The sequence below is a fragment of the Balaenoptera acutorostrata genome, chromosome 15 (assembly GCF_949987535.1).
Source record: "Balaenoptera acutorostrata chromosome 15, mBalAcu1.1, whole genome shotgun sequence".
NCBI classification, from domain to species: Eukaryota; Metazoa; Chordata; class Mammalia; order Artiodactyla; family Balaenopteridae; genus Balaenoptera; species Balaenoptera acutorostrata.
In genome coordinates this window covers 17,783,264-17,802,815 of record NC_080078.1, presented here as the reverse complement: position 1 = coordinate 17,802,815, position 19,552 = coordinate 17,783,264, and the positions used below count along the sequence as shown (strand labels likewise).

The 19,552-nt window shown below is 46.3% G+C and overlaps 1 protein-coding gene across 2 annotated transcripts in view; it reads left to right on the top strand.

The window, feature by feature from the left end:
- The window catches only part of KATNIP (katanin interacting protein), a 194,929-nt gene that overhangs the window by 9,047 nt on the left and 166,330 nt on the right, over positions 1-19,552 (top strand). For both annotated transcript variants that reach the window (XM_057528396.1, XM_057528397.1), the window contains exon 2: positions 11,179-11,234. In XM_057528396.1, the coding sequence (XP_057384379.1) occupies positions 11,179-11,234 (56 nt within the window). The remainder of the gene's footprint in view (positions 1-11,178; positions 11,235-19,552) is intronic.

The following is a 19,552-nucleotide window of genomic DNA, read 5'->3' as shown; positions in this document are numbered from 1 at the left end:
CAGGTAATATAATGGTGGCAGTGGCTAGGGTTTATTTCCTTATGCTGATTTGCGTTGGGTTTTTTCAACACCTAAATACACTTTGCATATCTGGGAATTTCCTAAAGAAATCTGTTGTCTACTAATTTTTTTAAATTAATTAATTAATTTATTTTTGGCTGTGTTGGATCTTCGTTGTTGGGTGCGGGCTTTCTCTAGTTGCGGCGAGCGGGGGCTACTCTTCATTGCGTTGCGCGGGCTTCTCATTGTGGTGGCTTCTCTTGTTGCAGAGCACGGGCTCTAGGGCGCATGGGCTTCAGTAGTTGTAGCATGCAGGCTCAGTAGTGGTGGTGCACGGGCTTAGTTGCTCCGTGGCACGTGGGGTCTTCCCGGACCAGGGATCGAACCCCTGTCCCCTGCATTGGCAGGCAGATTCTTAACCACTGTGCCACCAGGGAAGTCCCTCTACTAATATCTTGAAGCGCGTGTCTTCCTCCATCTCTCTGTCATCTATACAATAGAGATAATAAATGTATTCACCTCCTCGGGTTGTTGTGAGAATTAAATACATTAGTAGCTGCCAAGTCCTTAGATCAGGGGTTGGCACTTGAGAAGTACACGTTTTAAGTACTTTTGATAATGATGATGATTCACTCTTGCTGTAGACGTGGACACATGAACCTTCACTTGCATCTTTACTGTAGGGAAAAACCTCTCAGACCTGCTGATAAACGGCAACTTGGACTTGACCTCTGTGGTAGGGAGACAACTGGGGAACGGGGAGGGATGGGAGGGCACCATGCCATCTGGTGGGCATTGCCCTCAGCTCCCGACAATGGCTGCCAGACAGGAACACAGGTCCTGTGTTGACAGATTTTTCAGTTTTTCAAAAGAATCCAGAACTCAGGATTTTTAAATGTGACATCTCCCAAGCTTTAAATGTTGGCTGGAAAAAAAAAAAAATCTTTTTCAACAGTTTGGAGGCCAGACAAATGTATATGGACTGGGTTCGGCCAGCGAGTGACTTTGGATGTAGTCTGATCACTGTCATGTATCAGATGTGAAGGCCGAGGCACGGGGTGTAGTTAAGAGCCCCCGATGGGCAGCCCAAGAATAGGTGAACAAGGCTCAGATCGCTTTCAGTCCGGCGCCCCTACCCACACCGCAAAGCCTTTCTCGTAATGAGCCTGCGCGGCAGAAGTTCTGCCTCCTGCCTCCACTGGGACGGAGTTTTCATTTTAAGCCTGCAGAGTGGAACTGTGAAAACCAGGGCCAAGAATTTAGACTCTCCTCTCCCTCTCTTCATGTTGATGCTCACCTGAGGCTTCCTCATCCTGGAAAGGAGTGGAAGGAGCCGAGCTCGTGGAGTTTTAGTCAAAAGGGCTTCGATTTCTGGCGACGCCTCTTCCCAGCCACGTGATCCCGGCTGGGGCAGCGGTGTTAGTTACTTCATCTCAGTACCTGGACTCTTAAACTGTAAAACGGAGATTAATAGAATGTAACTGGGAAGAGCGAAATCGGACTCCATGTTGGATCTGTTTCTTTGACTTTAACCTTTGCTTTTCATTGCTTTTGTTATTATAATCGTACATAATGGCCTGACTCAGGGAACCCTGCCCCTCTGCCTGAATGTTGAACTGAAGTGCCTTTGTTCAGCTCACAGGGAGACAGTCTGACCCTGCCCACCTGTAAATGGCTGAAATTAACACGTCCCCTCACCATGGCTGGCCATTCCAGGAGATGTTTTCCAAGGCTGATGGCCCTTTTTACTTTACTTCCTCACCACCTCTCCCTCTCTATTATGCCTTTTTACTTTACTTTCCTCTCTGATTCTGTAAAAGAAACTGGCATCCAGACCCCATAAGATGGTTATTTTGAGACATTAGTCTGCCATTTTCTTGGTCTGCTGGCTTTCCTCATAAAGTCATATCCCTTGCCTCAACACCTTGTCTCCAACTTATTGGTCTGTTGTGCGGCGAGCCGAGCGAGCTTAGACTCGGTAACAGTAGGACCTTCCCATAGGGCTGCTCTGAGAACCAAGTGAATTCATCTATCTAAAGCCCTTAGAATGGTGCCCAGCACTTAATAGGCTCTCAGTAACAATTAGCTATCAGAGGAACAAACGCATCTTTTTCCTTAGGATTCCAGGGATCTCATGAACCAGTCTCATGTTTTCCAAGTTTGTTTGGCCGACCATTTTTTTGGGGGGGATGAAAATACTCAAAAGATACTTGAATTTGGATATCCACACACATACACATATTTTCACAAATGCAGTCAGTGTTATCGCTTGTATTCTATGGGGAGCTGGGATGGGAGGAGGGGGCTGGGTGGGGTTTGGAGTGGGAGTGCGTTTGGGAGCTTGTATGATGGATACAGAGGTAGACCAAAGTCCATTTTAGCCTGGGAAGTGTGTCATCACGTAGACCACTGATTAGATTACAGATGTGTGGCATTTACTTATCTTCACTATTTCAAATGAAAAAAATCAATATTTTCCAATTATCTCCGATGGTGTATTTTTTTTAAATTTAATTTCTTTTTGGCTACGTTGGGTCTTCGTTGCTGTGTGCTCCAATAGTGTATTAAACTTACTTTGTCATATTTCATTTCACCATCCCAGAAAGAGCAGGGGGAAAGGGTCAGGAAAGCACATTGCAAGAGAAGATGAAGTCTTTACAGCAGTTCATAATCATGCCTCCTGCCCTTCCAGCATTGTCCATTCAGAATTTGATCATTCACTCATTCATTGATTTCAGAAATGCCTACGGACGCCTACTCCATTTCAGGCACTGTTCCAGGTGTGGGAAATTCAGTGATAAAAAACCAGACAGGAAACCTCTGATTTCACAAAGCTGATATCTAGTGAGGCAGGCAGACCACATCAGCAAATAAAGATCAGATAAGTGCTATGCAGAAGATTAAAGTAGGGAGGATTGGGGGCTAGTCCACTCTGAGCAAGTGGGTCCCTTTAAGCTGAGATCTGATTGATGAGAAGGAGCCAGCAGGAGAAGACCTAGGGGGATGAGGACAAAGGCCCCGAGGCAGGAATGGATCCTGAGTCCAAGGAGCAGGAGAAAGACTGGGGGCTGCAGAGGTGTGAACCTGAGGGAGGGAAGAGGGAAATGTATGAAGTGAAATACACCAGAGGACGGTCAGGCAGGCAAGTGTTATCACTTGGACTTATGGCCTTATTTTTAGATGGCTGCAGTGGGAAAAGCCAGCAATAGTGGAGGGTGGAGACCTACCAGGTGGCTGTTGGAAAGATGACAGGCCACACAACGGGATGATTGAGAGGAAGGAGCAGATTCAGGATATGTTTGGGCAGCAGAGTTCAACGGAACTCCCTCAGATCCACAAACAGCTGTTTCTGCGGAAGGAAACTGCTAACTGCTAAGTACCTACTACGTGCAGGGCAGTGTTCTAAGTGTTTCACATGTACTATCTTAACCCTAAAAATGGAATTGGAACTCTTAGGATTCCCAAACAGGTAATGAGTGGCTGAGCGAGACAGGCTGACCCAGAGCCTAGCCTCTCGGCCACCGCACAGCATCGTCCCCAGGCTCTCATGTGATTATGAAGCTGGCTGAAGAATGCACGGCTAAGCATTTCTAAACCAAGCAAATGCGCGGAACGGTGTGCAGGTTATAAATAACCATTTCTAGCTGCCAGCTGCTGTTTAGGTTTGGACAGGAAAAGAGAATCTTAGCATGACTTGCTTATCTCAGGTAATTTGGCAGTAAACTGGGCCCTGGGAATTTGAGTTATACAGAAAATGCAAAGGAAGAGTGACAGGGATATTGTTTCGGGCTTTCAGAAGACAGGATGTAACTTAAAGGCCCAGAACCAGCCTGGAGGTGCACATGGAGTATTTGAAGAGCAAAATGTGTCTCAGAGCCAATGTTTGTTTACTTGGCTCCCAAACAGTCATGCTCTTTGTCTAATAGATTTCTGTTCTAATGATGATATTTCCTTAAAGAGGTCTCCCTTCCCCCTCCCCAAAAAGGGTCCGTGGCATTGAGATAAGGAAATAACGGGAGGAGTGGGAGATTTTCCCATCTTCTGCCTAGTTGTCTACTAGGTTGGAAACTAGAGGCCTCTTTTGTTGGGCCTGTCCAGAGCTCTAAAAAAATTTTAATTACTTGTCAACATTTAAAGATTAGAAGCTTTCTCATACAACTGGACTTCTCTGGAAAAATCTCACCCAACAAAACTGAGCCCACGTTCCTGCCTGGAAACCTGCAGCCGGAGACAAATAGTGATTCCTCTTTAGGCTGGGCAGGTGCTTGCCAGACTGCCTTGTCCCCACCCTGCCACACGTGTCTCTGCAGAGGCTGTAGGTTCAGGAGGCTGGGATGGGGCTGAAGGTGGGTATGGGGTGGCGTAGAAAGGCCAGTGGGGCTGGAGCTCTGGCATTCCTGGAGGTGAAGAAGGCGTGCAGGCAGGCAGGCTGCAGGCTGTAGCGAACTCGGGATTAGCAGCCAGCTGATGGGTTCTTAGCCCCAGTTCTTTCTCTTCGTTGCTCTGTGACCTTGGGCAAGTTACTCTGCTCCTCTGAGCCTCACGGCTTTGTTGTTGCATATGCTAGTGAGGGAATCCCAAGAACTATCACCTGGGGAGGAACCTGACCATGCCCGGTAAGTACTAGGAAACCACGAGTTCCAGACAAGCCATCTGGACAGGTCTCAATCTTCCTTTCCTTTTTTCTTTTTCTCTTTTTCCTTTCTCATCTTGTCTAGCCATTCCAGAAAAAAAAAAACTTAGCCCTCAAGTAAACGAGCAGGTCACCACCAGCCTACTGGCTTAGCTCAGAAACTGTTGTTTCAATGTCCAGAAACCATATTTTGTCATCATTTCATTCTTAACTCTCACACGTTACAGACTGATCTCTTAAAAGAAGGCAGCTTTTCCTCCGAAAATACTGTGTCCTTTCGAGCAAGCTTCGGGGTCCTGAGGTCCATGGAGGCTACTCTTGTCTCCCTCCGGCAGACCACACCCTTGGACCTTAGTTGGGAGTGTCCACAGCGTTTCTCACTATATTTTTAAAAAATCTGAACCAGCCCTTTTGGACATTTAATGTCTTAAGTTTATTTTAGTTTCTTGAGTAGGAAATAGTTCCAACTAAATCATTCAAAAATAAAAACAATATAAAAAGTTTACATCGAGAAGTCGCTCTTGTGCATGTGCCTTCCAGGTGGTTCTTTGTACAAACAGAACCAATATGAGCATATATTCTTTTTTTTTTTTTTATAAGTTCATTTGTACCATTTTTTTTTAGAGAAATCTGTTCTTATAGGTGTTTTTTGTTTTTTTTAAAATTTATTTTATTTATTTATTTTTGATTGCATCTGGTCTTTGTTGCTGCACGCAGGCTTTCTCTAAGTTGTGGCGAGCAGGGGCTACTCTTTGTTGTGGTGCGCGGGCTTCTCATTGCGGTGGCTTCTCTTGTTGCGGAGCATGGGCTCTAGGTAAACGGGCTCAGTAGTTGTGGCTCACAGACTCTAGAGCGCAGGCTCAGTAGTTGTGGCGCATGGGCTTAGTTGCTGTGTGGCATGTGGGATCTTCCCGGACCAGGGATCGAACCCATGACCCCTGCATTGGCAGGCAGATTCTTAACCACTGCGCCACCAGGGAAGTCCCAGGAGCATATATTCTTATTTTCCCTCTTTCATAGAGAAAAAATTGTATACTACGTCAACTTTCTCCCCCTTGAATTCATTTAACATATGGTCATATTATCAGCTTGCCATTCTTTCACCCAGTATTCCATTCCATTGTGTGGATCAACCATATTTATTCAGCCAGTCCCCACTGTGATAGACTTATAGGTCACTTCTAATATTTTCCATTGCAAATTATGATGCAGTGAATACCTTGTGCATGCATTTGTTTCCTGTTTGTGGAGGTATTTCTTCCTGGTAGATTCCTAGAAGTGCTATTGCTAGCTTAAAGGGATACTGCCAAAAGCCTTTTTGAAGATATTGCCAAAATCCCCTCCACAGAGCCTGTATCATTTTATATTACTCCCAGCAGTGCTCGAAAATGCCTGCTTCCCAGATCTTGCCAACAGTATATTGTCCAACCTCTGGATTTTTGCCAATCCAATGGGTAAGATTAAGTGGCATCTCTGGGATATTTGCCATTTGAATTAAATTACATAGATATATAAAATGAGAACAGGGTGAGCCCTTATATTTGGACCGCAGAAGAAATAAGCTCGTTTTAGTAACCTAGTAGAAGCACCATCACCCCAGCTGGGAGAAACAAGTTCTTCATTTAAAACTCCTTTTTGATGGGGAGGTCCCTGCATAGTCTTGGATTTCCATTGAGTCGCCTTTATTCTCCAAAGCCCAACCCTGCTTGCCAAGGCTGAGCATTGTACCTGAGTGGATGGGAGTGAGTGTCTAATGCCAACCCGCCTTTCCACATTTGGCATTTAATGGCAGTTTTCTGGCTAATGGGGAACTCCATCTTCCTTGACTCTTGGGGAATCATTTTGTTCTAATCCCCTTATTAATTACTCTAGGAGTCCAAAGTACATTAAATAGCTGCATCACAGAAAGAAATCCTTAAGTCAGACTCCCTCCCTAGCACATGCTGGCCTTCTCAGACTTGTCTTTAACCTGACCGAGGGGCAGTGTAGTCTAGTGGTTAGGAGTGCAGGCTCTGGAGCCAAACTACCCAGATTCAAATCCAGGCTCCTATACTCACTAGCTGTGTGATATTAGGCAAGTTTCCTAACCTCTTTGGGTCTCCATGCCCACCTTGGACAAGTGGGATAATAGTAGTACCTATTTCATAAAGTAGCTATAAAGAGTACCTGAGTTGATTCATGTACGTAGACTGGAGCTCAGGGCCTGGCACATAAGAAACCCTGATAAGGTGAGCTCATGTGGTAATGATGATGATGATAATGATGGTGGTGATAGTGATACTGGTGCTGGTGCTGGTGCTGGTGATGATGGCCACTGGGAGCACACTGAGCCTGACCACTTACAAGCTACCCTTCTCTGGCCTTGAGCAAGTGGCTCAATCACTCACCCTCAGTTTGTTTCTCATTTCTTCATTGGTTTGTTCCAATGGGAATAGCTCTGTTCACCTAAAACAAGAGTCAGCAAACTACAGCCTGGGCGCCATATCTGGCTTGCTACCTGTTTCTGTGAATAAAGTTTTATTGGAACACAGCCACACCCATTTGTTTACATATTGTCTATAGCTGTTTTCATGCTCTAATGGCAGAGTTGAGTAGTTGCACCAGAGACCTTATAACCTCATGACTTTATGGTCTATAAACTAAAAGAATATTTACTCTCTGGGCCTTTACAGAAAAAGTTTATTGACCCCTGATCTAAAGGAGTGTCTGTGAGAATGCAGGAGATGAAGCCCGTGCATAGAACCTGGACCATAGCAGGTGTCTGGTACAGTGGAGCTATATCAACTAAGCATTTAAGCTTCAGGAACTCAGTGCCTGGTTCTTGCCACCATCCCCCCCATCCCCCCCACCCCGCTGCCCTCTCCTCCTACCCCAAGATAAAAAACAGAGGGAATAATTACAATATCGATAGCTTAATTAGAAATACCATAAAATTATATTTTGTATATATATTTTACCATGTACCATGCATTTGCAAATGCACCAAATATTACACATGCACATTAGTCAACAACAGTGGATATAAAATCTGTGTCCTGGAGGCTGTACTTTACAGGAGGTTTAAGGCTCTTTTTCAAGGGGAATTTTGACACTGATTTTCCCATGCCTGAGGACTTCAGAAGCTAACATCCAAGGAAAACACAACTTCCCTCTAAATGGTAGTGATGAATATTATTATCTGCAGCCAGAACAAAGTAAAACTAAAGTGTCAGAATCTTCTAACCACTGAATATTAATCCTAAGTGCAGATAAAATCTCTCCGAAATCCTAAGTGGGAGACCGGTATTATATTTACAACAATTCAACGCAGTCACTTTTTCTTTTCCCCAGGCACACATCTGTTTTCTAAAGTGAGGTGTACACGTGGTATTTACATTTGACCTTATTTATTGTTTCCTGGCTGAAGCTGGCAGGTCACCTTGCAAAATGCAGAGGAACACCCCCTTAATTTTGCAAGCAGCATATATTGATATTAATGTCACCTTCTTACCCCTCCCTAAGTCGTTGTGAGGATAAAATGAGGTCTAGGTAGGAAGCTAGCTACTCAGAGAAGCTAAGTGCAGTAGACAGGCACAGTGTAACCTGTTCCTTCTGTCCTTGGGGAGAAGGAGTCGTCGTCTCCACATCGAGCTACCTGGAGGAGAGAGGGGCTCAGTGGGGTGAGGACAGAGGCATTCAATAACAAATGTGCATAATTAGAGTGAATTATCTTCATTAGAAAATAAGCAAATTATTTTCCAATTTAATGAATAAAGGAGCTTCTAATTAACTCCAGTAGAGAGATTTGCTTGCAAATTTCAGTGGTTAAGCTCTCTGTTCTTTGTATTAATATTTTCTTTTTATGGCTCACCTGAATCTTTTTTTTTTTACTGTTCTTTATTGGTATAAAAGAACTTTCAAAATGGAAAGCAAACCCAGAGGTGATTCAGTCTAATCCTCATTTTAAAAAAATAGGAAGAAAATATGGCCCATAGAGAACCTGTTGGATCTTGTGAGTTATCTAAGATCTCATAACTGGTCAGCGATCCACTGGACTGGATCCCCAGGCATGTGTCTGACCAGAACAGGAAGGGCCTCAGCCAGACTCTGGGGTCTGCCGTGTTCTCCCCGAACTAGCACTGTTTCCCTCCTGCGCCCTACCCTTGCTCTGGGCTTTTCTTGGCTCTGCTGACGTCTTACTTGCCTCAACACTACTTCTGCTGCTAGAACACCCTGGCCTGTCAGCACAGTCTGCTCTGTGCCCTTCCAGCTCCAGACCCACCTCCCAGCTCCTGGCTCTGCATTGCGTGGCCTACTACCTTGTATGTCATCCTCTCTGGTCGACCTTAGGGCCTACCCTGAGGCCTTGACTGACAGCCAGAGCAGGTGTGGATAAGGGTTTGGGGGAGCTGTCCACCCAAGCTCCTGCCCTAGAGCATCAGGGATCAGGAGGTCAGGATAAAATTGACATAACAACCCGGATCACCTGATCCCTAAATCCCGGGCTTTTTTTTTTTTTTTTTTTTTTTAGTTAATAAACTTTATTTTATGGAGCAGATTTAGGTTCATAGCGAAATTGAGTGGAAAGTACAGAGAGTTCTCATATACCCCCTGTCCACATATGTAAATCCTCCCCCACTATCGACATCCCCCATCACAGTGGTATCTTTTCCTGGGCTCTTTTTTTTTTTTTTTTTTAGAAATTCACGTTCTTTTATTTATTTATGACTGTGTTGAGTCTTCGTTTCTGTGCGAGGGCTTTCTCTAGTTGCGGCAAGTGGGGACCACTCTTCATCGCGGTGCGCGGGCCTCTCACCATTGCGGCCTCTCTTGTTGCGGAGCACAGGCTCCAGACGCGCAGGCTCAGTAATTGTGGCTCACGGGCCCAGTTGCTCCGTGGCATGTGGGATCTTCCCAGACCAGGGCTCGAACCCGTGTCCCCTGCATTGGCAGGCAGATTCTCAACCACTGTGCCACCAGGGAAGCCCCTGGGCTCTTTTTCATCTTTAAACCCTAGCTTCTTTGTCTTAAGGCAAAAAAAAAGAAAAAAAAAAAAGAGGCAACAAACACACACACACAGAGAACCTAATCTAAGTGGGTGTCTGTGGAACACCAAGGCAAGCATGCAGTTGGTTTCAGATCTGTTCATTCTGTCTTGGCATTCTGTGTTAGTCTGTCCCCAAGGCCAGTGGCTGGCGGCTGCTCACACATGGAGGGAGCCCTGCTCCGGCCCTCTGTCCTCTCTCTCTCTCAGAATCAATTTCAGCGTTAGGGGCTGGGATTCTGATTGGCTGCAACTGCGTCAAGGGCCCATACCCAGTGCAGCGTATGAAGTTCAGGGTATGGGGTCATGTACAGTCGTGGCTGCCACAGGACCCCACCGTGGGGACGGGGAGGAAGAAAAGAGGGAAGGGAGCAGTCTAGGGTGTCATTATGAGCTGAGCAGATACCCCCAAAGATGTCTACCATACCATGATACTGTACAACCCGGGGTCTCCTATAAATAGCTGCCTCTTTTCTACATCCTCTTATGTATTGGCCCAAAGTTTGGCCAGTGCCAGAAGTTCATCTTTGGACCTTTGCTCTTTCCCTTATTCTCACTTTTTTGGAAAGAGCATCATCCCTTGACCTGAGCTTTATCACTGGCTGTGAGCCCCTCTGCATCCCCCTCACATGTGGTCCCACTGCAAGTGACCACATCCAAAGACAAACGTCTTTCCTCTCAGATTCGGTCCCCATCTCTCGCCTCTCAATAAGTCATCACTAAGCCTTTTTGTTCCTGCCTTCAGTGTGCTCCTGGCTAATGGGACATATGGTTGTGGCACTCTAAAAAATAGCCACCCGAGAGTGAAGCTGGACAATTTGGGAGACACACTGACAACGTGCAGTGAGACTCGCATCTTATGTTTTAAAACCAAGGCGATCCATTAATTTCCCATCAAGGATTCCTTTTATAATGGACACTTCCATCGAAGTTGTAAAAACTGCACTTGGAACAGCGTATTTAAACATTCTGATGTCGATCTGTGAAATGTATGCATAACTTCAATGTTAGTTTTCTAGTTTTCCGAGAAAAGCAACAATTCTCTCTGAAATTGCCCCATTATGTGAAATGCAGGTGATTACTGCTAATTCACATCTGCACCAGCACCTATGTGGCGAGTTTGGGGGTTTGGTGCAGCGTATTGGCACACACCCATCAAAGGTTATGTGTATGTGCACAGTGGAAGGCATTTTATATAACTCCAATTTAATAAAAATGTAATTTGACTGGGAAAAACTAGTCTGTCAGCCCTTGCAGAGTGCAGATAATGTTCCAGATTAAAGAGTGGAGGCTTTGTTCATTATAGTCAAATAATATGAGTGTGTGAATTACCATTTCATTGCCGTTGGTCTATTTCAAGAGTATGCCATTTTCCCATTATCATAATAGGCTACATTTTCTTAAAATCACTTGATTGTGATTGGTCCCATCTATTCGGTTTGCAAATAAAAAGCTTTTGTGGTGATAAACTAGCTGTTTTAAAACAGCCTTAATCTCTGTTTCTGCTTTTGAACTGCTACAGGTCAGACTCTGCAGAAGGCTGAGAGAAGCCGGTCCTGCTCTCGGGAGAAAAAGGAGGTAAATGAGTCACTGGGGAGGGCAGGTGGGAGGCAACTCTATTTAAAGAGACCTGAGGGAGTGGGCTGGTGATTAAGTATCCCTGGATCTCTTATTCTTTTCTCTCATTCTCAACTGGAGTTATCAACCCAGTGTCACTTATAGTAATAATCTCTTACTGAATGTATCAGTTAGCTTTGGCTGTGTAACAAGTCACCCAGATTTTAGTGACTCAAAACAACCACAGATTTAGTTCATGATTCTGAGGGTCAGCCATCTGGGCTTAGCTTCCCCAGGCAGTTCTGCTGATGGGCCAGGCTCTGCTGACTTCAGCTGGGCTCACTTACGCATCTGCAGTTAACAGGGGTGTTGCCCTGGGGCTGCCTGAACATCAGTTAGGGTGCTTTAGTTCTCCTCCGATGTTCTCCCATCCTCCAGCAAGCCAGCCAGGTTTGTTCACATGGGGGCTCAGGGGTTCAAGAGCATGAGATTGGAAGACGCAGGAACTCCTGAGCTCTAGGCTCAGCACTGGCATGGTGTCACTTCTGCCACTTTCTGTTCTTTAAAGCAAATCACAAGGTCAATAATTCAGGTTCAAGGGGTGGGGGAATAGGCCTCACCTCTTAATGGGAAGAGCTACAAAATATTGAAATTTACCACATTCTTGAAATTTACCATTCTTGAAATTTTTGAAATTTACCACACTGAGCCCACCTGTGCTGTGCTGGGCCCCAGGGCCGGGACTAAGGGATGGATGAGAGACAGTCCTTGACTCAGGGTGTGCGCAGTGTAGTTGGAAGGGATGTGCGATGAGATCATTACAATACAGTGTGAAAGTGCCAGTACAGGGAGAGAAGGCCAAGAGTGGGATTTCAATACAGAAAAAGGGTCACCTGCCTCTGCCAGTGGTATCAAGAAAGGCTTTGCAGAAAAGCGGATGTAAAGACCAACTCTTGAGGGTGAGCAGTTTTCCAGGCCAAGTAAATAGCATGGTCAAACGCAGAGAGGTGGGACTTCCCTGGTTGCACAGTGGTTAAGAATCCGCCTGCCAATGCAGGGGACACGGGTTTGAGCCCTGGTCCGGGAAGATCCCACATGCTGTGGAGCAACTAAGCCTGTGTGCCACAACTACTGAGCCTGCGCTCTAGAGCCCACGTGCCACAACTACTGAAACCCATGTGCCTAGAGCCCGTGCTCTGCAACAAGAGAAGCCATCCCAATGAGAAGCCCATGCACCACAACAAAGAGTAGCCCCCGCTCGCCACAACTAGAGGAAGACCGCCCGCAGCAACAAAGACCTGACGTAGCCAAAACTAAATAAAAATTTTTTTTTAATTAAATTTATTAAAAAAAAGTAACCAAGAGTGGGGACCAGTACCCCTAGGCCAGGAATGAATTGTTTAAACCTGAGGCCTTTGGTTGCAGAATGACAGCATCCGATTTATCCACATTAAGAAATTCTCTGGAAAAATGATGGAGCAGGGCAGCCGGTAACTAGCAGAGATACTTTTTCCCTCCCCTCATCTCTCTCCTTGGCAACAGGACTCCCCTAATTGCCGCTTTCCCGGCTACTCCCATCATGCCAGTCGCCCGAGAGCATTTCAGATCACTCTTCTGAAAAATGCTTGAATGAGGGAAAAGGGAGAGTGATGTTGTTTATCTCAACATCCGAGTTTAACCCTGAAAGATGTTTAAAATGGTTTCAGGCCCTCTGAAAAAGAGTGCTTTCTTAACAAGGCTTTTGTTTGGTTAGAAAAACAAGAGAAAGAAACTAATAGCAAGCTGCCAGGATGCTCATCTTGATATATTATAACATGCCTTTCCACCCACCTCCTCTTTCCACATCCTTCCCCCCGTCGTCTGTGAAATCTGCACTTCCTGATACTCTGTGCTTACACAGGATGCCAGGTATAGAGGAAGCTTTGTCCTTATGAAAGGCAAGGAAAAGACAAGCTGGTTAGAACAAACAGACAAGGACACTCATCATGTTCCTTTGGAGGTAGGGTATACGGGCCAGCTCACACCTTGGCAGGTGGATGTGCAGTTTCCATCCTGGGTGGGGATTGGGTACCATCCTGCATGGTCGTGGGCCAGCACAGCAAAGGGAGGATGGGAAGCTGTTCTCAGTGAGCTTGCCAGGCCACATTCAGCCCAAAGATGTGTTTTATTTGGCCCATACCCTACTACAGTTTTTAAAAATTAGGCAGCTGCATTCAAAAATTAGGAGATTTCACATAAAAATGCAGACTTCTTGCTTCTCTGAAAAAATGGAGAATGACAACACTGAGTCCTTCCTTATTCCTATAAGGCAACAGTGGGCAATGGCTTCTGATGAGGACATGTCCCCCTTTTGATGGGACCCTCCCTGTCCCCCACGACTCCCCACCCGCTCAACAGCAAGCAGGTATTAGCACCCACATGATGCCAGGCCCTGTGCTGGGTGCTTGATGTCAGCGGTTCACAAATGTTGCAGCACGTTAGAATCACCTGGGAGCTATTAAATACCCCCGTGTCCAGGCCTCTTTCCAAACCAGTTAAATCAGAATGTCTGGGGGTGTGACCCAGGCATCAGAATTTTTTAATCTTCCCAAGTGGTTCCAATGTGCAGCCATGGATGAGAACCAGCGTTTTACGGGTTATTAAGTAACCCCTGGTTCTCAGTGCTTCCCCACGCACTGCATGCCTGCCCTGCACCAAGGATGCTTCGGTTCTCAAGCCCTGTCACAGACACAGACAGGCACAGATCATAGCAGAGAATGACAGCCAGCACAGAGGAGACCCAGTTAAAGCCCCAGCAGGTGCTGGAGGAGAGAGAGAAGACTTCCTGGAAGAGGCGGCTTTAACCGAGGCTTTGGAAGGGTTAGTCATTTCTGAAAAAATGTATCTTTGATGGTTGGCTTTAAGTCGGTAGATACTTTTGAGGTAGCTGGTAAAAGTATTCTCCACTTCTTCTCTAGCAAGAATTCACTGCCTGTGGAGATTATATAGTGTTTATGGCCCTTGATCATGAATTATTAATGGTTTTGAAATCATGGTCATTGTAGTTTACTCAAAAATCATTAGAAAGTAAATTTATCATACAGTGTTAAAAAAAACAAAAACCAGGAAACCACAGTGGAGGAAGAAATCTTTATTCATCACCCCCCCCTCACTAGGGTCCACACTGATGGCCATGGCACCTTGGGGCTCACAGACATGGCGCTGGGGACATGTTCTCCTGCTGCACAGAGGCACGCAGGCCCCAGGCAACTCTGTGAATTAGTGTCCACAATGGACTTCTGTCTCAAATCCTTGTCAGGTGACCTTGGACGAGTCTCTTGACCCCTCACACCTGATTTGGTAATTCCCACCTTGGAGACTCAGTATACAGAGTCAAGGCAGTAATAAAGTGCCTAGCATAGCACATAGTAAACATTCCGTAAATGTTAGTTGCTACATAATTGTAATCATTCCTTAGAGTGTCTAGAATTTAGCAGAGAGACAGTCACGGCCTTGGACAGAAAAGGCAGCACAATTTCACTTAGTACTGAAGGAGTCTCCTTTGCTCCAGCTGCACTTTAGGCTGATTCCAGCCGTCCAGGCTTCTGGCTGTGCGCCCCCAGGCAAGCGAGCCCCAGGCAGGCTAGCTCTGGGGCCTCCACTGTAAACCACTTTGAAGGCCTTCTGTGATCATGGACTGCCTCCTTGTGCAGCTGATTGGAGATTCTGCAAAATGCTCCTGACGGCACACTCCTCTGTTGAGCTCACTTTGTAAAGGACTGCAAAAGTCATTTAACTCAACCACCTAGAAAATGTTAAGCCTTCCCTTTGCACGCACGCATAAGCGTGCACACGTGCATGTGCACACATGCGAACACTTCCTGCTATTAAGCAGAGCCTTGTGGTGCAATGACTAGAGAGGCCTTTCATCTTGCCAAGCAAAGGAGGAGACTGGGTTCTCAGGGGAACACAGCAAAGCAGGGAGGCCAGGATCCAGGGTGCCTCCAGGGATGGGGCTATCCCAACAACCTCTCCGTGTGCCGCCACGGACACGCCTCTGCTCCCCTCTGGTCCCTCCCTGTACCTCATTGTCGTCTTTATGCTCCTCTCTCCCAGCTGTTCCTTCTTTCAGCTCAGAGGCCAGAGAGAGAGTCTGATCAACCTGGCTAATCGATGCTAAAGGGCATTGAGGGGGTACAGTACTCTTGACATTAGCCCCCCAGTTGCCCTCCCAAGAGACAACCATTGAAATCAATTTCTTGTGTCCTTCCAGAAATATTCTATCTATCCCCTCTGCCCTTACCTCTACCCCCTGCTTTTTAACACAATGATAGCATGCAATACACATTGTTCTGGATTTTTCTTTTCACTTAACAACATGTCTTAGAGAACATTCTATAGTACAAATCTCATCCATTCTTTCTTTTTTTTTTTTTTTTTTTAATTTATTTGGCTGCGCCGGGTCTTAGTTGTGGCAGGCAGGATCTAGTTCCCCAACCAGGGATTGAACCCGGGCCCCCTGCATTGGGAGTGTGGAATCTTGACTGCTGGACCACTAAGGAAGTCCCTCATCCATTCTTTTTTATGGCTACCTAGTACTCCACTGTGAATCCACAGAAACACAATCCTTTATATGAAATCTTTGGGGCCAAATGTGTTTCATTTTTTTAGAATTTAGAAAGTAATACCATCCCAGTATGGCCTGGGTCAGCACTCTATAATCAAATATGTTAATATATCTGTAGAAAAATAAGAATATTCATACTATGTGGGGTAAATCAAGACTTTAAATTTCATGTCAGTTCAAATCTGGTTTTGCTTCTAAAAAAATGACATATAAAGGATCGTGGACCTGTCCATAAATACATGAGTAGTTCCCGGTTAATGACTAATCTAGACTATCAATAGTCTTCTGCTACTATAAGAGTACTGGAAAGAATATTCTAGAGCAGGCATCTCGGTGCACTTGTGCAGGAATAGCCAAAGGTTAATTCTTGCAAATAGAATTAAGGGATCACAGGGGATATGCTTTTTTAGATGAGCGTTTCTGATTTGTTTTGTAGCAGTGCACGAGAGGGGCAGAGTTTTTTGTTCCAAGACACCTGGTAGCATTCTGGCCAGATTCAAGTGTGGCTACCGTTGGCTGAGGCACCCACACTCAGTGGCCTCTGCTGTAGTTCCCCAGCCCGCTTTCCTCAGCAGGGAGTGGGAGCAGGGCATTGTCCTGAGAAGGACTTGGGGACATGTCCAGCACCTCGATTTCTGAATGCCATCTCTCATGGGCCCTCAACTCCAAGCACCTGTCTTGGCCAATTGCAGGAGGCCAGTGGGACTGGTGACTCTTCTTGTAAGCTTCGGACCCCACTAGCCTGGAGACCCTCCCCTTTCCTCATTTCAGTTCTCAGTGTTCTTGCAGCTTCAGTCTCCTGGGGGAATCAGGAGCTGCCCCTTGCATATTTACAGATCTCCACTGCTTTGTTTAAAATGCTAAAAAAAAAAAATTTTTTTAAAAAGGAAGGGAGAGAAAAAAAGACAATGTAAGCTGATGGTGCTGCATTACAAGAGCCTGTCTGATGTGACAGCTGACATTCCAAATATGCACTTTTCCTGGAAAAAGTTCACATTTCTGGGCAGAGAAGAACTAAATCCATTTTACGTCCAACTGCCAAATGTGTTCCCAGTTGTGAAGTTACCGTTGGCAGTTTTTTTGCTTCTTTTGCTCTTGGTCTCCATTGCTTTGAGAACTTGGACAAGTGGGGGCCCTGGTGACATGAACAGCTTCTGATTTCTGCAGGGCAGGGCAGTCACATGGCAGGGTTTGAAGCAGCGTAGCCAAGTGAGCCCTGGAACCAAACAGTCTGGATTCCTAGGCTCGTGCCATCACTCGGGCAAGATACCTAACCTGTCTGTGACTTGACTTCCTCTTCTAAAGAGTAGGGATAATATAGGGAATCCCTGGTGGCGCAGTGGTTAAAAATCCACCTGCCAATGCAGGGGACACGGGTTCGAGCCCTGGTCCAGGAAGATCCCACATGCCACGGAGTAACTAAGCCCATGGGCCACAACTACTGAAGCCCACATGCCGCGAGCCCGGGCTCCGCAGCAAGAGGAGCCAGCGCAATGAAAAGTCCGTGCACTGCAGTGAAGAGTAGCCCCCGGTCGCCACAACTGGAGAAAGCCCGCACGCAGCAACGAAGACCCAACACAGCCAAAAATAAATAAATAAATAATAAAATAAAAATTAAAAAAAAAGAGTAGGGATAATATAGAAGCTGCAGCCTAGGGGTGAGGTAAGGATTCAATGAGCTGATGCGTGTAAAGTACCTTGAACAGTGCCTGGTACTTACTAGGAACTCGATGAGTGTTGAGTATTATAATTTAGGACTGGTATTATAATTAGTATTATATTGAGGGCAAAATGGCTTGTTAATCCCTTCCGAGTCGGAAGGGGATGAGAACTCTTTCTAAGAAAAAGCAGGACACGGATTGGGCCATTGTTCCTCACCCCTTCGGTGTGATGGAACAGCACATAATCCCTCCTGTGAGAATTACCTTGCCCTTGAATCACCACCTACTCCCAGACCCCTGCAATCAGGCTGGGAGCTGCAGGAAATGTGTATACAGATGCCGTGCCCGTAACCCAAGTTGAACAACAGCAAAGCCAAGACTTGAGCTTCGAAAAGCAAAGAGAATCAATTTCTGATAAAATGCCAGGGAGGAGACTGACATGTCTGAAACCTTCCTGGTATCAGCTGAGCTTCCGGCAGAAGATTAAACTCGGGGGAAAAAAACCCATCGGAGAGCTGCAATTTGTGACCAGAAGGAGATAATGTTGACAGCTTCTTCTTCCTGAGTCGGTTTTGGATAAGCATTGTGCCCTTCACCAGAGCATCATCAAAGTTTCCTGTATCCTCAGATCTTAGGCATGAAATTGCCCTGAGTCTCCCTTCACCTCTCCACCGCCCCCCCCCAGATCACTTTATAGAATACAGAATATGATTAGAAAAAAGAATGATACTATCTAAAGGAAGAAGGTTCCTGCAAATTACTGATGAAAGGTATGTGTCCTGGGTGAAAATGCGCCCGTACAATTGTTCCTCAGTCTGGGGACACCTCTGGAGGAGCAGAACGAGGGCTGTAAGAGTGTCAGGGCACCTGGGCTCCAGTCCTGAGTCACCGTGGCTGACAGTAGGCACACTCACTCTCCCCGCTCTGGGCCTCCATTTCCTCTGTGACTACTCTGGGTCTGATAAGAGCCGATGGTCCTGTGAACTTCAGCTTCATTAGGGTTCACAAGCTGTGTCTCTTAGGCTCTGTTCAAGTGATAGAAGCCTTCCTCAAACCAGCGTCGGCAAAAAAGGGAATCCGTTGCCTCACCTAGCTGTAAAGTTCAGGGGTGGACCACGTCAGGAATGGCTGGATCCAGGTGCTCTGGCTCAGTCCTTCTGACCCTGCCTTCTTCTAAGACGTGGCCATTCTCCAGCTTCTGGTCCTGCTCAGTGTAAACTGGCCACTGGAAGCACCAGGCCGACTGCATAGATGCTGGATAGCTCACGGGTGCAGGGGTGCGGTGGGGGGAACCACACAGGCACTGGAGCCAGATAGCCTGGGGTCAAATCCTGACTCATCACTGACCCAAGTGCTTATCTGCCTCTGAGCCTTGGTTTCTTCGTATGTAGAATGGGGATGAGAGCAACACCTACCTCTGCCGGTTGTCAGGGATACTCTGAACAGTGCCTGACATGTAGTAAGTGAGTGAGTGACAGAGGCTTCTTCCTCTTCTCTTACTTTTTTCCTGTCATTATTACAATTCTCTCAGCAATTTCAGCAAAAGAGAGTCCGCACATTAAGCACATGGTAAGGAAGGGGCGTTTTCCCAAAGTACCATCAAGATCCAGTTACCAGAAGAAATGGGAAAGGCTGGTGGGCAGGCAAAGCCAAGCCGCTGTCCGTCACCTGGCCACTGTGTAGTGGGTGTGGTAAAGCGGACAAATAGTGCAATTGTTAAGAATTGCTTTTGGGCTTCCCTAGTGGCGCAGTGGTTAAGAATCTGCCTGCCAATGCAGGGGACACGGGTTCAATCCCTGGTCTGGGAAGATCCCACATGCCGCGGAGCAACTCAGCCCTTGCGCCACAACTGCTGAGCCCGCGCTCTAGAGTCCGTGAGCCACAACTACTGAACCTGTGTGCCACAACTACTGAAGCCCGCGCACCTAGAGCCTGTGCTCCACAACAAGGGAAGCCACTGCAATGAGAAGTCCATGCACTGCAGCGAAGAGTAGCCCCTGCTCCCCGCAACTAGAGAAAGCCCGCGCACAGCAGCGAAGACCCATTGCAGCCAAAAATAAATAAATAAAATA